At 36.1% G+C, this 20,303-nt stretch overlaps 4 protein-coding genes across 5 annotated transcripts; 2 read left to right on the forward strand and 2 right to left on the reverse strand.

Moving 5' to 3' along the window:
* The first annotated feature begins 290 nt into the window (after positions 1–290).
* On the forward strand, positions 291–1,245 carry LOC126706063 (uncharacterized). The gene is made up of 2 exons (XM_050405322.1): positions 291–530; positions 640–1,245. The coding sequence occupies exon 2, from the start codon at positions 658–660 to the stop codon at positions 1,183–1,185; it is 528 nt and encodes a 175-aa protein (XP_050261279.1). The 5' UTR covers positions 291–530; positions 640–657; the 3' UTR covers positions 1,186–1,245.
* A 1,172-nt stretch (positions 1,246–2,417) lies between these two features.
* On the reverse strand, positions 2,418–3,188 carry LOC126705110 (uncharacterized). The gene has a single exon (XM_050404059.1). The coding sequence runs from the start codon at positions 3,186–3,188 to the stop codon at positions 2,418–2,420; it is 771 nt and encodes a 256-aa protein (XP_050260016.1).
* Positions 3,189–8,884: 5,696 nt separating this feature from the next.
* Positions 8,885–18,987, forward strand: LOC126707030 (protein CHROMATIN REMODELING 35-like). Of its 2 annotated transcripts, XM_050406619.1 has the most exons (7): positions 8,885–9,201; positions 9,292–9,413; positions 9,814–10,209; positions 15,449–15,709; positions 16,265–16,423; positions 16,788–18,541; positions 18,634–18,987. In XM_050406619.1, exons 1-7 carry the CDS (start codon positions 9,066–9,068, stop codon positions 18,635–18,637), a joined length of 2,832 nt encoding a protein of 943 aa, XP_050262576.1. In that variant the 5' UTR covers positions 8,885–9,065; the 3' UTR covers positions 18,638–18,987. The 2 variants fall into 2 exon arrangements, with proteins under 2 accessions (XP_050262576.1, XP_050262574.1); XM_050406617.1 differs by having other exon boundaries at positions 8,885–9,413.
* A 681-nt stretch (positions 18,988–19,668) lies between these two features.
* Positions 19,669–20,262, reverse strand: LOC126705111 (uncharacterized). The gene has a single exon (XM_050404060.1). It carries the CDS (start codon positions 20,260–20,262, stop codon positions 19,669–19,671), a length of 594 nt encoding a protein of 197 aa, XP_050260017.1.
* Positions 20,263–20,303: the final 41 nt, after the last annotated feature.

Genomic DNA, 20,303 nt, shown 5'->3' on the forward strand with positions numbered 1-20,303 from the left:
AATTCAGTCTTAAATCTTTGTATATTTTTCATTTTTGGTTCCAAAATTTATATTCTCCCCCAAGATGAACTTCTCACTCCATCTCTAATTTTGTGCCATTACTCATTACAATTTACAAATGATTTGAAAAAGAGCCCTCTCCCGCATCCCCCAATTTTTAATTTTTTTTTAATAAATAATTTAGTTGTTACATTAAGTGAGAAAAGGGATTCAAACATTGGTTCTTTTTAGGGATAATTACACATAACCCACCTGTGGTTTGGGCGAAAATCACTTTGCCCACCCGTGGTTTGAAAAGTATCACTTAACCCACCTGAGGTGTGTTTCCGTCACTCTCCGTAACCCACCTCGGTCTCTGCCGTTACAAAAACATCTTTTAACCCCAAAACAGAACATAATGCGAATCAAAACCCCCAAAACTCAAACACTTTTCGAGAGAGAGACCCGGGGTGCGATCAGCTTGTTCTTCGTGGTTTGGAGCGTGTGGAGAGGGAGAAAACACTTGTTTTGCATCATCGAACCTAGGCAAGGTATGTGTGACTGCTGTTCATCTGCATTTGGGTCTGTTCTTGATTTAGGGTTTCAGATTTTGTTCAAGTGTGAACTTATTGTGTGAAAGTCTAAATTTGTATTTCCCAGGAATCGTGTTATGTTGATATGTCTTCATCAAGTGGTAATTTCTCGGGTTCATGTGGACATATGTGCAATGAGCAGACTTGTGTTTTGAGAACAAGTTTGAGTTTGTACAATTTTGGGAGGAGGTTCTTGGGTTGTAGCCGTTATAAGATTGGTCCTAAGTGTCCTTTCTTTGTTTGGATTGATAACCCAACCTGTCCTCGTGGGAATGAAACTGCACCTTTGGCTCTAGAGAAGATGTCTAGGCTTCAGACTGCTCTCCAACTTGCAAATGAGAGGGAAAGGACAGCTCTGGAAACGGCAGAAGAAGCTAGGCAAATGGCAGAAAAGGCTCTTGAAGAGGAAGCCAAAGCCAAGGAGAGGGAGAGAAAGGCTCGAGCTGTCTGTGCAAAAGCTAAGGAAAAAGCCATTCTTGCTGAAGAGAAGCAAAGAATGTGGAAGTCTGCATGCATTTTGTCATGGATCTTTTTTGTTATTGTTATGTTGTTGTGTTTTGGCTCAATTGAGTTCTCTGGAGTGAAGAGACCTAGATTGTTGCCCCTGAAGTAGTTAATTGGTTAGTAGAGATAGTTATGGCAATGGTGTTAATGAATTTGCATTGTAATAGCACTAGCCTATTGATGTAATGTTTTGATGTGTCAATGAATGAAGAATTGGTCAATTATTGAGTATTTTGTGCATATCATAACAACCATTCAATGGAAGAAGTAATGGTCAATTATCAATTTGGCTGTGCATACCATAACAACCATTCCACAATAAAAATTTCCATACACTATATTAGAAAAATATACTTGGACACAATTTGTAGTAGCAATAAATAAACTTCCATATAATTTGGTTGTGCATACCATAACAACCATTCCACAATAAAAACTTCCATACACTCTATTAGAAAAATATACTTGGACACAATTTGTAGTAGCAATAAATAAACTTTCATATAATCTAGTTTGGACAAATATTGTTCCATACAAACTATAATTTCACAACTTCTATATAACAACCTGGAGTGTATTGTACCTTAATTACAAAAAAACACATTCCAAGGCCAGCAGTGATTGTTTTTTACACTAATTAATAATTACAAAAAAGCACATTCCAAGGCCAGCAGTGATTGTTTTTTACACTAATTGATAATTACAAAAAGCCAACAGTGGTCTTCACAAAAAAAAAAAAAAAAACAAAAAGGCCCACATGTTCCCACTAGCTTTACTCCCAATGCTGGCATGCGTACCCACTAACTTTATTCATTTCTTGCCTTTACTTTTTCCTCTTTCCACCCACTGGATTCATTTTTGGTGGCCTTTGTGCAGCAAACTGTCCTCTAGTCCTCACACCACCAGTGCTCCCATTTGCACGTGAAGGCTACAAAATAAAAAATAGATCCACTTGTTAAAAAATATCCCAAGCTACACAACCATCCAGAACTAAGTTACCTGTGAAGAACTTGGTAAGGTATCCCAGGTCTCCCTAGGTGTGTGAAACTCTGGTTGTGAGGAAGAGAACCATCCTGCTCTCTTGTGAGATGGCCTAGGTTGATTTCCTTGCTGTGAGGATGAAGGCTGAGTGGCAGACATCATGTTGTAGGTCTGGGTAGGCTACTGGGATGGTGGCTGAGGTGCAGATCTAGGTGCAGACACCCCTTCCCTTGCCTGCAACAAAACCTAGTTTCAATACAGTGTTTATTGTAAGTTTAAAAACAAGTTTTTTTTTTTTTTTTTTTTTTTTTTTTTCTAATTACTTACAGCTTTTTCTCTTTGAAGTCTCTGTCTCCTCTGCTATGGTGTCTCCCCAGTGATGCCAGCCTTGCACCCTCTTGAATTATGCCATTCCTTTTTGCATTTCCCACATCTTACAGGTCTGTTCAGTCTACTTGCTTTGTAAGGGTTCCTAGGCTTATCAGAAGCCCTCTTTCTTTGCTTAGGTGGTCTGCTTGGTGGTTTGTATATGTGAGGTGCCAAGGGAGCAGGCTGTCCAGTCTTAGCCCATTTTGACTGGCCAGGCATGGGAGGAAGTACCTCCTTGTATATCTCCATATAAGTTTCTTTGAAGTAGCATGGGTGGGTATAGTCTTCTGGTGTCTGAATGTTTGTATAAATCACTGTTGTGGCATGTTTGCAGGGAATGCCATTTAAATCCCAAGACCTACAGCTACATGTCTTTTTCACCAAATCAACTACATGCCTCTCATACTGAGTGCCTACCTTATAAAGGAAACTACCAGCTGGGGTAGCACTGAATGCCTTACTTTCAACTTTCAATTTCTCCAACCTATCTTGTATGCTTGGACACAACTTTCCAGCATACTTCTGTATCCCTTCCCTTTTTGTGTAAAGCCTAGTCATAAGTCTAACCCTAATCCACTCCAACATTGCCAAGATAGGCTTGTCTCTAAACTTCAATATCATTGCATTAAAAGACTCACTCAAATTATTTACCAAACAATCTGTTAAGGCCCTAGGAGTGAAGTGTGACCTTGTCCACGGTGCAGGTGCAATGTTTGCAAGATACTCATATGCCTTTTCATCCAAATCCCTTATGTACTGCATGCATCTCTCAAACTTCCTTACTGTTGTGGCAGCAGCACACCTCTACAATGCATCCTTCAGCTCCAATCCCTTGTGATCAACTTTGAAATTATTGTAAATGTGTTTCATACAGTATCTATGCTCCACGGTAGGGAATAATGTCTCTATTGCAGGTATAAGCCCCTATAAATAAGCAAACAAACAAACAAAACAAGTTAGTTCAGCAAACAAAGTCAACTATTCAAGTGTAACTGAACAAAACAAAACTTGCATACCTTTTGCCTATCAGAAATGAAGACCAATTGAAACTCCTCTGGCCTCCCTATATCATCAGCAAAAATTTCCAAAAACCATATCCAAGACTCCCTGGTTTCTTGTTCCACAATAGCCATGGCTACTGGAAAAATGTTGTCATTTGCATCCTTGGCAGTGACAGATAAGATTTGCCCACCAAATATGTACTTTATGTGACAACCATCTAAACCTATAAATGGCCTGCATCCACCTAAAAATCCTACCTTCTGAGCATTGAACCTAACATACATCCTCTTAAATTTTGGCTGGGAAATCTCCTCAGCCATTTCTGTCTGCAGTATAACCCTACTCCCCTTGTCTACAATGGTTATCATTTGTGCATAGTCCCTAAGGACACCATATTGCAGTTGCTCATCTCCATTTATCAAATCCTTTGCCTTTCTCTTTGACCTATACACTTGGTTTACACTTAGGTCAACAGATAAATTTTGCATCACATGGTTGTGTACACCACTCACCTCCCAATTTGGATTTTTGCTAAAATCCGCAATGAACCTCTTAGCAACATAAGCTGATGTTGCTTGGCTGTTTTTAAAAGACTTGGGACAAGTACAGTCATCAGTCAAGGTCTTAATTTGAAATGTTAGCTCTCCACTTATTTGAGATGCATAACATCTCCACCCACACCCATTCTTGCAGTGAACTGATATCTTGGTCCTCTCATTAAGCTTGAATTTGATGTCAATAGGTTTTTTGATTGCATACTCCCTCAAAGCAGCTCTAAACACCTTTGCATTAGGGAACTTCATCTCCTTCTTCAGTACAACATTTCTCATGTCACTCTTAGCATTAAACTCTACTTGCTCAGGTACCTGCTCATCATCAGACTCATCCATACTTACCAGGTCATCCTCAAGGGCTGGCTCAGCCCACTCAGGGTCTGCATGGAATGCATTGCTTGATTCTGAGGCTGTGTGGGGTGCATTGCTTGATTCTGGGTTTGTATTGCGAGCAGAACCTTGTGGAGCTGAGTTTTGAGCAGCAAATATATCATCACCAAAGCCATCCCCCTCTAGGCCTTCATTTAGCCAATCATCATCATCTCCTTCAACATTCTATTCTTCATCTCTTGCATCAATGTCAACATCCTCAACATCTTCTTCATCATCACTCTCATCATCTTTCTCATCATCTTCATCATCATCACTATCCAATTCTATTTCAACCCTTGCTGTATCACCACTTACATCACCACCTGCATGACCACCTACACCATCTGCCACTCCCCCTGCATCAGGATACTCAACTGCCAATGGCTGCACATCTATGTCAGTATAGATTATGATTTTTTCAGCATACCATGCCTTATGAAGGTTAGTCATGTTTACGACATCTGTATCTATTTCTATGTCTCTTAAATCATGTTGTAGATCACCATCAGGAATTAAATACTTATATCTACTGTGTTCCTTAGGAGCACCAACTAGATGGCATAAATCCCGAATTTTAAAGTAACTCAACTTGTCAGGGTCAATCTCTGTCAGTAAACGTACAGACCCACCCACATATTGTATGGTTGGCTCCTCCACAAAACATCCCCCAACATGAATTTCAAGGTCAAATGTGAAGTCAACCATCTGCAATTAAAATAAGTATTTTGTTTACACACTGACATGCAGAAAATGACAAGAAGCCAAAAGAGACAACAAGCCAACAAATTGACTACAACACACGGACAAAGGACCACATAAAGCACATGCAAAACCAGATTCCCAACAAATTCATAGGGACCACACTACCCACAATTCACAAACAAGTGCAATCATTGACAAATAAACTTGATTCTTTCAGGTATATGCATTATAGAAACAACCATAGCAAAATGCATATCCTAAGCGATTCTACACATAAATAGCAAAATGCACATTTAACATACAAAAAAAATTTTATTGTGCAGATGAACAGCAAAACCTAACTACGTGGGTGGGTCACCATAAAAAAATGACATCAAGAACCCAAATGCAGATGAAAAACAATCACACATACCTTGCCTAGGTTCGATGATGCAAAACAAGTGTTTTCTCCCTCTCCACACGCTCCAAACCACGAAGAACAAGCTTGATTGCACCTTGGGTCTCTCTCTCGAAAAGTGTTTGAGTTTTGGGGGTTTTGATTCGCGTTATGTTTTGTTTTGGGGTTAAAAGGTGTTTTTGTAACGGCAGAGACCGAGGTGGGTTACGGAGAGTGACGGAAACACACCTCAGGTGGGTTAAGTGATACTTTTCAAACCACGAGTGGGCAAAGTGATTTTCGCCCAAACCACAGGTGGGTTATGTGTAATTATCCCTTCTTTTTATTAACGAAATTAGGCAATACCAATTACAAGACTATTCTCATAAAACTAAATAATAATAAAAAAAAGGTTACAAAACTCTTTAGCAAAAAAGGTTATGGCTAATGTAAGTAGTTATTAAGAGAACACATAATTAACATGAATTTCTCTTATTTGTTTAAGATTATTTGGAACAATATTAACTTACCTATTATTAACGGTTTTTTTTTTTCCTTCTACTTTTAGGGAAATAAATTGTTTAAGAATTTATTTTTTGTTGTTGTAAGGACTCAATTTGTAACGATCCCAAACTGGTATTGGGTTCGTACGTTAAAGGTCCAAACAATAAATTTGTAGAGAGTGAGCTGAAAGACTTGGCCTTGGTCACCAGACAGTGGTTGGTCATTGTGTTCATGGTGGACGCACAGAGGTGAACTAAGTTTTTCCATAGAGCTTGTCCATTGAGCTTAATATTCTTATTATTCCTTTCACTTTTTGGTTACAATTGTTTCCGCCTCTCCTCCTTTTTGGCGCATGAATCCTTACATTATATAGCCCTCCTCAATTGATCCTGACCTTCCATCTGTCGATCAGGCAGGTAACTTCTCGAGTGCCTGTCCCATCAGCCGCCTCCCCCCACTTTCTGTTAGTTGCAATAACCGAAGCCACACTATTCAGGGGTCTTTTCCCATCAATGTGGCTAGGACGTTTGTTGGCGCATTCAGTGTGGAGGTGACGTCTTTTCCTTGAACCACTCCCACACTGTACCCCCGTGCGAGTCCCATTCTACTCGCCTTTTCTTCTGGGAGCGCTTTGGAGGCTACCTTTGATGACGTATCATTCTTCCCTTTTAGGCCTTGGGATGCCGAGGACAGGGTCATCCTCGACTGCATCTCTAGGCCATTTGGATTTTCGCTATTTGTCCTCGGCAACTACTCTCCTCGGCGCGGGCCTTGGGCCCTAATGGAAAGTGGGCCGGGACCACAAATTCTCTGGCCCCACAGTTGTCATTTAAAATTTCAAAAAATAAATATTTTAAATTTATAGTAATTATTTAATTCAAACCATGAAAAATAAAATATCAATTTTAGAGAAATAACAGTTTGGCACAAAGGAGCAAAAACTAAAAAATTATATCAATTTTGAATATTCTACCAATTCACCAAAAAATAGGCATCCAACTGCGCCGTTTTAGCCTTTGAAGGTTTCAACCATGACCCCCTTTAAATCCAAGTTTATATCGCCTGTTTCATTTCATCAAGAGATTACCCAAATCTTACCTTTTATTTTTTATTTTTTTTATAATAATAAAAAAAATAATAATAAAAAAAAAACGCTTCAGAAATATAACAAAATCTCGCAACATTAAAATTTATTATTATAATAAAAAAATACAACGCTTCAGAAGCACAACAAAATTTCGCAACAATAAAATTTATTGTTATATGGGTCTCTCAATTTTTTTTATAATTTTTTTTTTAAATGGTAAGAACTTTATTTATTTTTTAAATATCAGCTGATGGCCACGTCAAATGCATGGGGACCCACTTTAGATTTTGCTGATTGAAACTTGAAGACACAGACCTCTCTACACAACACAACAGAATCTCTCAGAAAAACAGAGAAGGAAGAAAGTTGTGAGTTTTTATACATTTTTTTTATTTTGATTTCTTTAAATTTTTCATAATGTAATAAAGCTATATGTTTTTTTTGGGTATAATAAGGAATAGAGAAAAATGATGATATATTTAATGTAGTTTTGATTTAAGCATGTTAAGTTTTTGTTCTTTCCTTCTTTGTCAAGAAAGAATTTATAATATTATATTGACTCTTTTTATTGATTTATTGAATAGTGAGCTATGGACCCAGATATTAATTATCCAAGTTCAGCTCCAGGCAAGTTATTACAAAACCCATTTGGCTTTATCGGTTTATTATAATAAATTGCTGGGTTCCTTTTAGTTTTGTCTATTTTGGATTCCTGGTTGTGCACATTTTGGTTGTTTTTATCATGTTATATGTTTTCTAGCTACTGTTTGTATGAGCATTTTTTTTTTTTTTTTTCACTTTTTATTTTCTTAAGCATGTTCCATTTTGTACATGTAGAAGAAAGTTGGTACAAGGCTATGTTTTTCTAGGAGAAAACTATTTCCTGGGAAAAAGGTTTTGCAAAAGATAATTGGGTAATGCTGTATTGCTGTCTATCAATCGCTAAAAGTGGGAGGTTTGTGCAGTGGCTGTGACTTTTGCTATAGCCCAGTGAGCTCTCGCTCAAATGATTCTTTCGTTTTGACAAGAATGTAGAGAGTGAGGTCGTGAGTTCAAAACCTATAGAATGTGTGGAAACTAAGTTTGTGAGTTCAGTACGCACTGATTGTGAGTAACTTACTAATCAAATAATTTTCTGCATGATCCCGCCCCCCCCAAAAAAAAAAAAAAAAAATCAGTGAGATGAGTAGGATCTCTGAGAGTATCCCTTTACAGGAAGATTTTTCTCAAGCTATATATTAAATTAAATTGAATGGAGCTAATTGAGTTTTCATTGGTCATGAGTTGAGAGAAATGTAAGGCCTTATTGTCATTAAAGTTATATTTTGCAGTCAACCTTTGTATGATTAACAGGCGTCTACAACATGCTCTACCACTTATGCTGGCAAATTGCTTGTATATTGTCTTGTGGGATATGTTTGAAACTCCGTAGCTCTGTGTACATGTTTGATAATGCAGCACATCAGATACAATGATGAAATTGCAATTTCCACAAAAATGGTTTCAGCAGTATGTACATTGTAACTTACTGAATAAATTTTAAGTATGTCGTAAATCTGCAATCATTGCTATGCTTTGATATACTCTCTCTATTGTTGTTAATTATGACGTGTATATAAAACTTACCTTTTAGGAACTTTCCAGTTATGGCAAAGGTGTTTATGTTAGTCCAAATTTATTATGACATTGGTTTCTTTTGTTTTTGATGTACTGGGACTAGTTATGATGAAGTCTTATGAACTTTTTTGGTTCCATAATGCTTCTATTTGATTGCTTCTGTTGGTGTTGAGCTTCTAAAATTCTGATGATTTGATTATCGAGGGAAAAAGATTCTGATGATTTTTATGTTGAAAATAGAGTTGCATTCCAAGGTATGCAAAAGATTGAAAATAAGTTCTGAAGGAGGAGATTATGGCCACAGATCATATCCTGTGACTAAGCATGATAATTTTAAACACAAGCAACAACAGGCCACATCAAGAATTCTTAATGATTCGGAACCATCTGACACTCCCAATTTGGTGCAAGTGTTGGATACAAGTATGTTTGGAAGTGTGGGGAAAGAAATAGAGGCCCTTTGTGCACGAAGGTCACAATTGCTGAAACATGATGTTGCAAGAAATCCTAGGCTTCCCTTCACACGTTCAAATGTGCCAAACAACAGGAGTAAAGAGCCTGGTAAATTAGTGAATCAGAGGGCCACTCATCTCACACATAAAAATATCATTGATGTAGAGGATGACTGTATGTTGATTGATGCCCCTGCAGTAGTTCCAACTGTTGTAGATCTTAGTTCAGATGATGAAGACGGTGAACATCGGAGGCGTTCTAATATATATCAGAAGGTTGTGTTGGAGCCTGTCGGAAAATTTCTCACGAAGGATTCCATGGTAAGTTTTTCCTGTACATGTAACTGATACTTGCATGCCTGACAGGGCTTCTCAACCAAGGTGTTTGCACTAGAGACCTGGGATTATGTCCTGCTTTCAATAGGGCTGATAAAGTTTATTTTAAGTATGGGGTAAGGCTACTTTCGTTTGTGTATTGATTGCTGGTTAATGACCTAAAAGAAATTCAAGGGGTCTAAACTTATCAGCTGTGCTCAAAGCAAGTTGACAGACTTATATAACTCACTGTGGAATGCCTGTGTTGAACTAAGAAGATCTTTATTACTTATGCTGAACTAATAAATTCTTGCATTTAAGTATCCTTTGCTTCATTGTTCATTGTCCTCGCTAATTGTTTTTCATTGCCTTATATTAAATGGTGCTGTTATGATTTTTGTTTCAGAATATTCAAAAGAGCAAAGTTGTAAAGGAACAAGTAGAAAGCATGAATGGAAAAGTTGATATTAATAAGTTTGGCGCAAAAGATGATGTAGAGGTTGATGATGATAGTCACCAGCCAGTTCAGGAAAAAGAAAGTAATTATGAAACTAATACTGTAGACCATAGCCTGAAAGATATACAAAGAAAAGCTCCAAGCAAAGAGGTACGAAATGTGTCTTATACAGTTGATGTCAGGATTGAAAAAGATGAATATGATGGCTCTAGAGATGATGTGGTGATTGAGAATGACAATCATCAAATTCATCAAAAAGAGGAGCATAATCTTCAAACATATGCTGAAGACAATGGTCTGGAGAATATATGCAAGAAGATGGCAGTCACATCAGAATGTTCCGAGGTATCTGTGTTTGATGTTAATCTTTATATTAGGAGTTTTCATGTCATTTATTCATTAATCTTGCTTCTCAAAACATATAGGCTAGTGTGGCTTCCTTTTTCTGTAAAAATAGCCTCCATTTTCTTTCCTTTAATAACTTAGGTTTTGAAGTTCTGCAAATGTTTTGTGATCTCTTTTTTGCTACCTTCCTTTGTAAACCATTGCTGGCTAATGACCAAATATAAAATATAGTGCAGGTGGTCTAAACTTATCAGCTGAAGAGTTACCTAAACATGTGTTCAAAGCAAACTGACCAACTTATATTTCTTTGTGGAATGCCTGCATTAGATTATGAAGATCATTATTACTATGCCAAACTAATATAATCTTGCTTTTAATTTCCTTTGCCCTGTTATTCCTGTCCTATCCATATTTTTTCTTTGCGGCATATTATTTATTGGCGTGATTATGATACTTTTTGGTTCAGGATCTTCTGTAGAGCAAAGTTGTAAAGGAACAAGTAGAAAGCATGATTAGTAAAGTTTGATATTAGGACAGATAAAGTGGCAATTTTGGTGCAGAGAATGTAATGATTGAGAAAGACCGTCTCTGGTTATTTCAGGAAAAAGAAAGTAATTATGAAACTTATACTGTAGATCATAGGCTGGAAGATATACGAAGTATTGCTCCAAGAAAAGAGGTGAGAAATGTGGTTGATGAAATTGATCAGGATAGATAAAAGGTACGTATGTTGGCTCAAGAGATGATATGGTGATTGAGGAAGACAATCACCAAACTCATCAGAAAGAGGAACATAATCTTTAAATGGATGCTGAAGATTATGGCTTGGCAAATATATGCAAGAAGATGACAATTGCACTAGAATGTCCCAAAATGTCTTTCTTTGACTTGTTATTCATGATATTAAGACTTTTCACATCATTTATTCATTAATCTTGCTTCTTAAAACATATAGACTAGTGCGGCTGCCATTTTCTGTAAATATTGCCTCCATTTTTTTACTTTGATAACTTTCTGAAGAGCTATGGTTGGCTACCTGATGCAAGGAGCACCAGAATTATTTCATAATTTTTTCTTTCAAATTTCCTTTGAGATACTAGATTTTATTTTTTGAATTAGTTTTCTTTTAAAATTTGGTTGTTACTGTTGTTTAGGATTTTGTGGGGTTATGTTTTATGTTTGAATTACTTTCCATATTGATGTGCTCTTTGAAAGCCTATTTAAAAAAAGGCTCCAATAAACATGTAAGGGAGACTTGATGACATGAGATTTTGAATTGGAAAATTTCCAATTGCTGGGTGCTGATTCCACCTCGGTGGGTTTTATCATTTTCCTTTTGTTCAGTTTTCTCCTTTATCCCCCATTTGATATTGTCCAGCATCACTACCCCTTTTGTCTAACCATTGCTGGCTAACTACCATATTAAAGATAGTGCAGGGGGTCTAAACTTAAACTTATCAGCTGAACAATCACCTTGTTTAAGATGAGTTCATAGCAAGTGATATGTAACACACTATGTGGAATCCCTTTGTTGAATTAGGAAGATCATTATTACTTGTGCTAAAACTAAAATATTCTTGCTTTTGAGTTTCTTTTGCATTATTATTTTTGTTTTTTTCTTTGCTTCATTGTAATCGGCGTGATTATTATATTCCGGTTCAGGATATTCTAAGGAGCAAAGCTGTAAGGGATAAAGAGGAAAGCATAAATGGTAAATTTGATATTAGGATAGATAAAGGTGGAAACTTTGGTGCAGAAGATGTAGTGGTTGAGGAAAACAGTCACCAGTCATTTTGGGAGAAAGAAAGTAATTATGAAACTAATAATGTAAATGATAGGCCTGGAATATAAGCAAAGCAAAGCTCCCAGCAAAAAGGTAAGAAATGTTACTGATGAAATTGATATGAGGATAGATAAAGATATATATGATGGCTCAGGAGAGGATATGGTGATTGAGGAAGACAATAACCATTCTCATCAGAAAGAGGAACATAACCTTCAAACAGATGCTGAAGATGATGGTCTGGTGAATATGTGGAATGGGGTGATAGTCGCATTAGAATGTCCTAAGGTATCTGCATTTGATTTGCTATACATCAGATTAAGAGTTTTCATGTAATTTATTTATTCATCTTGCTTCTTAAAACATACAAACTAGTGTGGCTGCCATTTTCTGTTAGATTGCCTCCTTTTTCTTTGCTTTGAAATGCAGTTTTGCAAATGCCTGGAATTTTTTGGTGTTTTTGCAATATTATATGAGGATGACCCTGACATGCTAGTTTAGGTTCTACTATTGATTAGTAAGCATTTGCAGAAAATTAAGGGGATACATTAATGAATTGGATTATTATTATTTCTTTTATGCTATGATTTGGAACTAGACACCGTCAGAAGTTTGACTTTAGTTTAAAAGTGTAGTGGTTCTGGTAGGGATAAATGAAAGAAGATGATTTGGCTCGTTTAAAGACTGCAGTGGTTCTTGTAGGTATAAATGAAAAAAGATGATTTGGCTCATTAGGCATAGGAATGGTTCAAAGTTGATCTCCACCGTTGGTTCTTGTAGTGGTTCCTCCAGAGGATAATTATTGTAGGTATAAATGAAAGGAAAGAATTTGACTCATCCAAAAGATTGTTTGGTAACATGGGCTTGTTATGCCCACTATACTTGCAACTTTCAAGATCACCTGAGATCAAGAATTGTCTCATTTATAAAATGTTTAAATTTTGGACATTGTAGACCCTCTTGAGTTTGAGATTGTAATTCTTTCGAGTTTTCCAGTACGTGTATTGTGCATTTGATCTATTCTCTCTTTTGAATAAAATTATTTTATTCATAAAAAAATATGAAACACCATTTTACATCATTCATTTTCCAGTCATATAATTTAAAATTGTCATCCAATGTGCTCATGCTATTTCATAATCCATTTACTATCCAGTACATTCATGTTGATAGAACTGATGGTGTAATTATTCCATAAGTTTATTATTCTATTTTACTTTTTAAAAACAATTTCAATAACAATTGCCATTATATTTCTAAACAAAAGATTATAAAATAATTAAATAAATAAGGGACATCAACTTGTCTGCTGATTTTATTAGATGCATTAAAAATGAAGGTCTTTTGCAATCTTAATGGTTAACATTAAAATTTATCTCATTAAGAAAAATAACAAAATTCCTAATATATCACATGTTCTTCTAAGTCATTTCTACCTTGCACAAGCACATTTCTTCCGAAGCATGAATACTTCCCTAAAGGAGACCCTTTTATATTTGATGCATGTGGGTATGAATGAGATGCATGTCGGATGCATGCCATATAGAGATATAATCCTAAGTTGAAAAATCATCTAAAAGGTATCTAGATTAAGCTTTAAGCTTATTTCTGATATGCATGCATTCCACCATATTTGTATCTAGTCTATGTGTTTGTACTACACAAGCTTCTTTCTCTTCAAAGACTAATTCGTTTTTTTTTTTTTTTTTTTTTTTTTTTTTTTTTTCTCAAACCAATCCATTTCCCACCTTTTTTTTTTTTGCAAACATTTTGAATTTGAGGTATGTTTTCTTCATTTGAAGCTCTGAAATATCCACACCATTTTTTTTTTTCTTGTTTTAATTTAGTTGTTACTACAAGTGGGTGTCTAAACTTGGGGTTCTCCTCATAAAGGAGACCAAACACTACTGATGCTACTGAATTACAAGTTCTTTGGTGTGAAGGTTTTTGTTCATGTAATTATTTGAATTACAAGAAAATATTTCATCACTCATCACATACTTTGGGGGAGGGGGAATAAATTAAAGAAAGGGAATTTTTGTGAACCAGTCCCTTTCTTTATACTTTTTTAAAAAAAAATTTATTATTTAATTTTAATTGTTTCCAACCATTGGGGGGTGAGGGTGGGGCTGAACCCTGATTGTCCTCGTGAAGGAGACCAAGCAATGCTACTGAAATTCAAGGCTCTTGATGTGAAGGTTATTATTCATGTAATCATTTGAATTACAAGAAATATTCCTGATTTTTGTGTGAGTCAAACAACAGAAAATGTTTTTTTTGGGGCTCATTTTCAAGATTGTAATTAAACACAAGAAAACTGGTCATTTTTGGGAAATTGTTTTCTAGAAAACGAGTCATTTTCCACCCAAAAAAAAAAAAAACAAGTTTTCCCTTGAATCAAGTAGAGATTCTTTTTGCAGTGCATGTTCTCTTCCCAAAGTAGTGTAAAAGGTGGATCTATTGATTTTGGGTTGCAACATACCTCAAATGTATGAATTTTGTAGTTTGTTGTATCAAATGTTGTTTCTAACCATACTTTTTTCTCAGCATGAGTTGATGGTTCGAATTAATTTTTATACAATTGTAAGCTGGAGTTCATTCATTCACTATGTAGACAAAATATAGTGCAATCCAAGGCCAAAAACATTTTATCCTTTTTAATAGTGATGTGAACATTTTTACCATGCATTATCTCATGCCCAAAAACATTTTATGCTTTTTATTAGTGAAGTGAACATTTTTACCATGAATGTGTCTTTTGCAACATGAGAATGCAATGCAATGCCTCTAGCAAGCAACAGTTTTGGTGCGAATAAGTTTAGTGTATCAGTGAAGTGTATACGTACAATATGTAATGCAATGATGTTTCTAGTCTTTGCATTTCCTTGACATTAGAAGTTGCTCATGTGGGATCTTTAAATGCATTGTCTTTGATAGAGCAGCACTGTTATGGTTTGTTTTGACATGGGATTAGCACGTCTGCTCAAGCCTGATGATCTGGTCCAATAATAATATTCTCCTGGAGCCTTACTTGACAATCTGTTTGACCATCCCGCACAGAATATTTTAATTCTTAACCTGTGTCGGAATGTTAATTTTGTGGCTGGGTGTGTGTGTTTGTCAATGATTTGGTTCTGTTTTCTATTTCTGTTCCCCTTTTTCCCCGGGAAGGGTTTTTATTTCTGTATGTTTTCAACTATGTGAAATATGATTTATAATTTACTCTTCTTTCCTTTTGTGTTCTTTTGTAATTAATTGCATGAAATTTCATCTCATTTTCAATATGCTGGGTGTTATTTTATTTTCAGTTTGGGTGCTTCAGTTTAGGTGTTACCATTTGCAAATTTAATGGTCAGAATCAGCAAAAGGACATTATTTTTTTGTTCCTAGAATTTCAAAATTAGTGCAATTTATTGTTCTAATGACATATCTATCCTATTCTTCCATTATTGGTAGGACTATCATGTTCCACTTAGTAACCATGCAAAAGGCGGAGCTCAATCCCTTAGTTACCCTGCAAAAGGTGGAGCTCAATCCCTTAGTTCCCCCGCAAAAGGCGGAACTCAACAAGAAGAAGCAAGAGGTGAACTTGAAATCAAGAAAGAAAAAGGTGTTTATGTTGGCGTAGAAGATGAAGACAATTATCAAACTGAAACTGAAAATGATGGGCTGCAAGATATTTGGAAGGAGATGTCAATGGCATTGGAATGTTCAAAGGTACAATTATGTATAATAATTCTTGTTATAAGTATTGGTTAAATGATTACATTTACCATATTCGAATAGTTTAAACTTTTGGAACAATAGGTAATTTAACATGATATCAGAGCAAGGTCCAGTTTAACATACATCCAAGTTATTTTCTTCTATTAAACCTTTCTTCCTGTAATTTTTTCTCAGCTATCTTTGCATTGCATAAGCTCTTTTCTAGTTTGTCTTTACATTTATATTTTACTTTCAAATTTTTTTTTCTTGGGGTGGGGGGTAATTATGGAACAAGAACTTCACTAAAATTCAGCTCAATTATTATGAATGGAAATTTCCACACAAGCTGAGGCAATATTACTCATACCCAATCATGAGAATCTAGGTTTCACTTTGAGGTGTATGCTTGGCATTACCAAAAACTAGAAAATAGGTGCATGGTTGTCTACCTTATTAATTTAATAGACTGGAGAAACACTCTTTTGCTTATGGGAAATAGTTATAAACTTATAAATGACTTTTCATTATTGACTCTAATATTTCATTAATCTTATGCTGGTTCACTAGAATTTTGCTCTAGATCCTTCATCTGATGTAGAAGTGAGAGAAAGTGAGGAGGACTGTGATCATTCTTTTGTTTTAAAGGATGATCTTGGTTATCTTTGTCGCATTTGCGGGGTTATTGACAGAGGAATTGAGACCATATTTGAGTTCCAGTACAATAAGGTGAGATTTTTCTGTTGGTGTATTTATTCAAATTTTATATTACTGTACTCCTTTAGTTTGCTAATTTGGCTGCACCAGCTCTGTGTGCATGGAATTAGAATTAAAATTGCAATTGGATGTTCTAACTTGTGCCTTTTTTTTGTTAATATCTAAATACTAGCGTTATAGTTGCTATTACTTTTGTCATAAAAGTTGGTCTGTTAATTGATGCTTGATATTATTGACTTCTGGTTCTGAAATTAAAATCATCAGTAATAAATGGATATGCTTGAGCCCATATTTGGATATTTTGATGCCTTGTTAACTAATGTCTTTTTTTGGGAATCCAATAGCCTTTCTGATTATTATTTCCATTTTATTTCAGTACAAAAGGAGTACTCGAACACACATTTCTGATTCTTGGAATGGCAAAGACAGAGACTCAACTGAGATGGTTGGAGTTAAATTTTCTGAAGATGATCTGACAGTAATTGATATCTCTGCCCATCCAAGGCATATGAAGCAAATGAAACTTCATCAGGAGGAGGGTTTCAATTTTCTTGTTAGCAACTTGGTGGTTGATAATCCTGGGGGCTGTATCTTGGCCCATGCTCCTGGATCCGGAAAGACATTTATGATAATCAGTTTTATGCAAAGTTTCCTGGGAAAATATCCACAGGCTAGACCACTGGTTGTGCTTCCTAAAGGAATCTTGGCAACATGGAAAAAGGAGTTCAAGACATGGCAAGTAGAGGATATTCCACTGTATGATTTTTACACTGCTAAAGCAGAAAATCGATCTCAGCAACTGGAGGTGTTGCATAAGTGGGTAGAGCATAAGAGTATCCTATTTCTTGGTTACAAACAATTTTCAACTATTGTTTGTGATGATGGAAACAACGAGATCTCCACTTCATGTCAAGAGATACTTCTTAAGGTTCCTTCAATTCTTATTCTGGATGAAGGGCACACTCCGAGAAATGAGAACACCGACGTGTTGCAGTCCCTTGCGAAAGTTCAGACACCTAGAAAGGTTGTACTGTCAGGAACCCTCTACCAAAATCACGTCAAAGAAGTGTTCAACATCATCAATCTTGTTCGACCAAAGTTTCTGCGGATGGAAACCTCTAGGTCTCTTGTGAAGCGTATCATGAGTAGAGTAGATATACCAGGTGCAAGAAAGCAGTTCAAAGCAGGTTCTGATTCAGCCTTTTATGACTTGGTTGAACACACTTTACAGAAGGACCAAGATTTTAGAAGGAAAGTGACAGTCATACAAGACCTGCGCGAGATGACTAGCAAGATCCTTCACTACTATAAAGGGGACTTCCTAGATGAGCTTCCTGGTCTTGTTGACTTTACTGTAATACTGAATCTTAGTTCAAGACAGAAGCTTGAAGTTCAGAAATTAAAGAAGATGGCGAGGAATTTCAAGATAAGCTCTGTTGGGAGTGCTGTCTATCTTCACCCAAAACTGAATTCTTTCTCAGAGAATCAGTCCACATCTGATCATATGGTGGATGAGATGATAGGGAAATTAGATGTGAGTGAGGGAGTGAAAGCAAAATTCTTTCTCAACATGCTTAGCTTATGTGAATCTGCTGGAGAGAAGCTACTGGTTTTCAGTCAGTATCTCCTACCCTTAAAATTTCTGGAGAGATTAGCAGTGAAAATGAAGGGTTGGAGTCTTGGAAGAGAACTCTTTGTGATTACAGGTGATTCAAGTTCTGACCATCGCGAATGGTCCATGGAGCAGTTCAACAATTCCCCTGATGCCAAAGTGTTCTTTGGCTCGATCAAGGCATGTGGGGAGGGTATTTCTTTGGTTGGGGCATCCCGTGTTATAATAATGGACATTCATCTGAATCCTTCAGTGACCCGCCAAGCTATAGGTCGTGCATTTCGACCAGGTCAAAAGAAGAAAGTGTTTGTATATAGATTGGTGGCGGCTGATTCACTTGAGGAGGAAGATCACAGCATTTGCTTCAAGAAGGAATTAATTTCGAAGACGTGGTTCGAATGGGATGAGCATTGTGGTTATCAGGATTTTGAAGTGGAGACCATTGATGTGAAAGAGTGCGGTGATCTCTTCTTGGAAAGTTCACAGTTAGGGGAAGATGTAAGGGTTCTGTACAAAAGGTTAGTATGCGCATTCATCTCTGCACACTGTCATGATCCATACATGAATGCAAAATAGTTCTGCCTTAACTTTTTTTCTATATATTTTTCAGGTAGATTCTAGCATCATTCTAGGCCTGAGCAATGGAGTAGGCTCAAGTATTTCTTACTTTCGATCTGCCTGAGTAAGAATCTTCATCTGTTCATACTAGTTTGTGTGTGCTGGCTCATGAACTTAAATGTAGTTCTTGAAACTGACAACAGTTTTTTATGCTTTTTCAGTAATCCATTTTAAATTGCATTTTCTGGTTTTTCTTTCTTTGCTAAGGAAGCACCTGTATAAGCATAATCTCTCCAATGGAGTCTTTGATTATGTCCAATCAAATGCTTAATGGCATGCGAAAATTTCCTTATTGCTCTTAGTTTATGTAACATGTCTTTGTACAGGCAGTTTTCCATTACTGTTACTAGAATCAGTCTGTAATAAATGTCTGTTTACAAGGTTTTTTTTTTTTTTTTTTTTTTTTTTTTTTTTTTAATTTTTTTTTTACTGCAGGTGTTCATTATTAGTTATTTTATAATACATGTTATGATGTTTGGAAAATTATGTTCGATTATTTATTATATTTCACTAAAATAATGAAGACAAAAAATTGTAATCCAATATATTTTTAAGTAACCATAACTAATTAGACCCTAAAAATGCCACCACATGCCTTTTTTCTTTTTCTTTTTCTTTTTAAAATCAGGCATAGATGTATATTTGGTTTTTACATTTGACATTTTTAATATAAAACTTCTTATTATTTCTTTTTACTTTTTTTAGGAGTATTTCTTAAAAAGAAAAAATGTGAACTTTTGGAGGTTGACAATTTAAGATTTAAGGTCTATAATTTTTAATTTGTAAAACTAAATATACTCCTCAAGTGACTTAAAAATAATACAACAATTGAACAAAGAAATATAAAATTCTACTATTTCATAATAGAATTTCAAAAAAAAAAAGCTAGAAAATTTTTATATAACTGAAATAAAATGCAAGAACAAAATCAATCTTCAACATCCACTATGCCACCAAAAAAAAAAAAAAGCCACAGACTATTTACACAAGTGAAATAAAATTCAAGAAAATAAAACTTCATCCTCCACTATTCGCAGATTTGACTGCGGCATGTGGGACAAGTATTCTGCCTCATCAACCAAGGAAGAATGCAAGACTCGTGATAAAAATGTGCGCAGTCCGTCCTAACGATCGTGGACCCAACTGTTGAAGAAAAATCCTCTAAACACACAGAGCAAGTGCCAAAATCCTCACCATCTTCATCATCATTATCAGTCCCCAACTTTTCAATGTCAATGAGTTCTACCTCGGCTGCAATGGAATAGCCAAAAGGGTGTGCCTTGGTCAGCAAGTCTGTGGCCTGGGACGCAATGTGGAGAGCCACGAAGTAGTTGATCTGAGGATCAACGTCGAGGTGCATTGCGAGAGTGTTGGAGACCTCTTGTAAAAGGTAGGCATGGTGGTAAGCCGGCAACGAGAGTAGCTGGGTTGGAACTTGGAGAGAAAACAAAGGCTCGGAAAAGGTTCGAATGTCTACGTCCAAGTGTAGAGCGCCGTCGAGGTTCCGGTGGCCTTTCTGATACCTTGTGCGGTAAGAAACTTGTAGGGTTCCTGAGGCTTCCAACGCTATGCTTTTTCCTTTCCTGTATTTAATGTCAACAACTTGATCGGTAATAGCCATTGACGGTGTAGACAAAAAAACAGAGCAATGAGAGTGAGAGA

The sequence above is a fragment of the Quercus robur genome, chromosome 11 (assembly GCF_932294415.1).
Source record: "Quercus robur chromosome 11, dhQueRobu3.1, whole genome shotgun sequence".
NCBI classification, from domain to species: Eukaryota; Viridiplantae; Streptophyta; class Magnoliopsida; order Fagales; family Fagaceae; genus Quercus; species Quercus robur.

Excerpts from the sequence above, each read along its gene's own strand:
- LOC126706063 (XM_050405322.1), top strand. The coding sequence starts at position 658 with ATGTCTTCATCAAGTGGTAATTTCTCGGGTTCATGTGGACATATGTGC.
- LOC126705110 (XM_050404059.1), bottom strand. The coding sequence starts at position 3,188 with ATGCAGTACATAAGGGATTTGGATGAAAAGGCATATGAGTATCTTGCA.
- LOC126707030 (XM_050406617.1), top strand. The coding sequence starts at position 9,066 with ATGTTTGGAAGTGTGGGGAAAGAAATAGAGGCCCTTTGTGCACGAAGG. Across the intron at positions 10,210-15,448 it reads TCACATCAGAATGTTCCGAG|GACTATCATGTTCCACTTAG; the intron begins GTATCTGTGTTT and ends CATTATTGGTAG. Across the intron at positions 15,710-16,264 it reads TGGCATTGGAATGTTCAAAG|AATTTTGCTCTAGATCCTTC; the intron begins GTACAATTATGT and ends CTGGTTCACTAG.
- LOC126705111 (XM_050404060.1), bottom strand. The coding sequence starts at position 20,262 with ATGGCTATTACCGATCAAGTTGTTGACATTAAATACAGGAAAGGAAAA.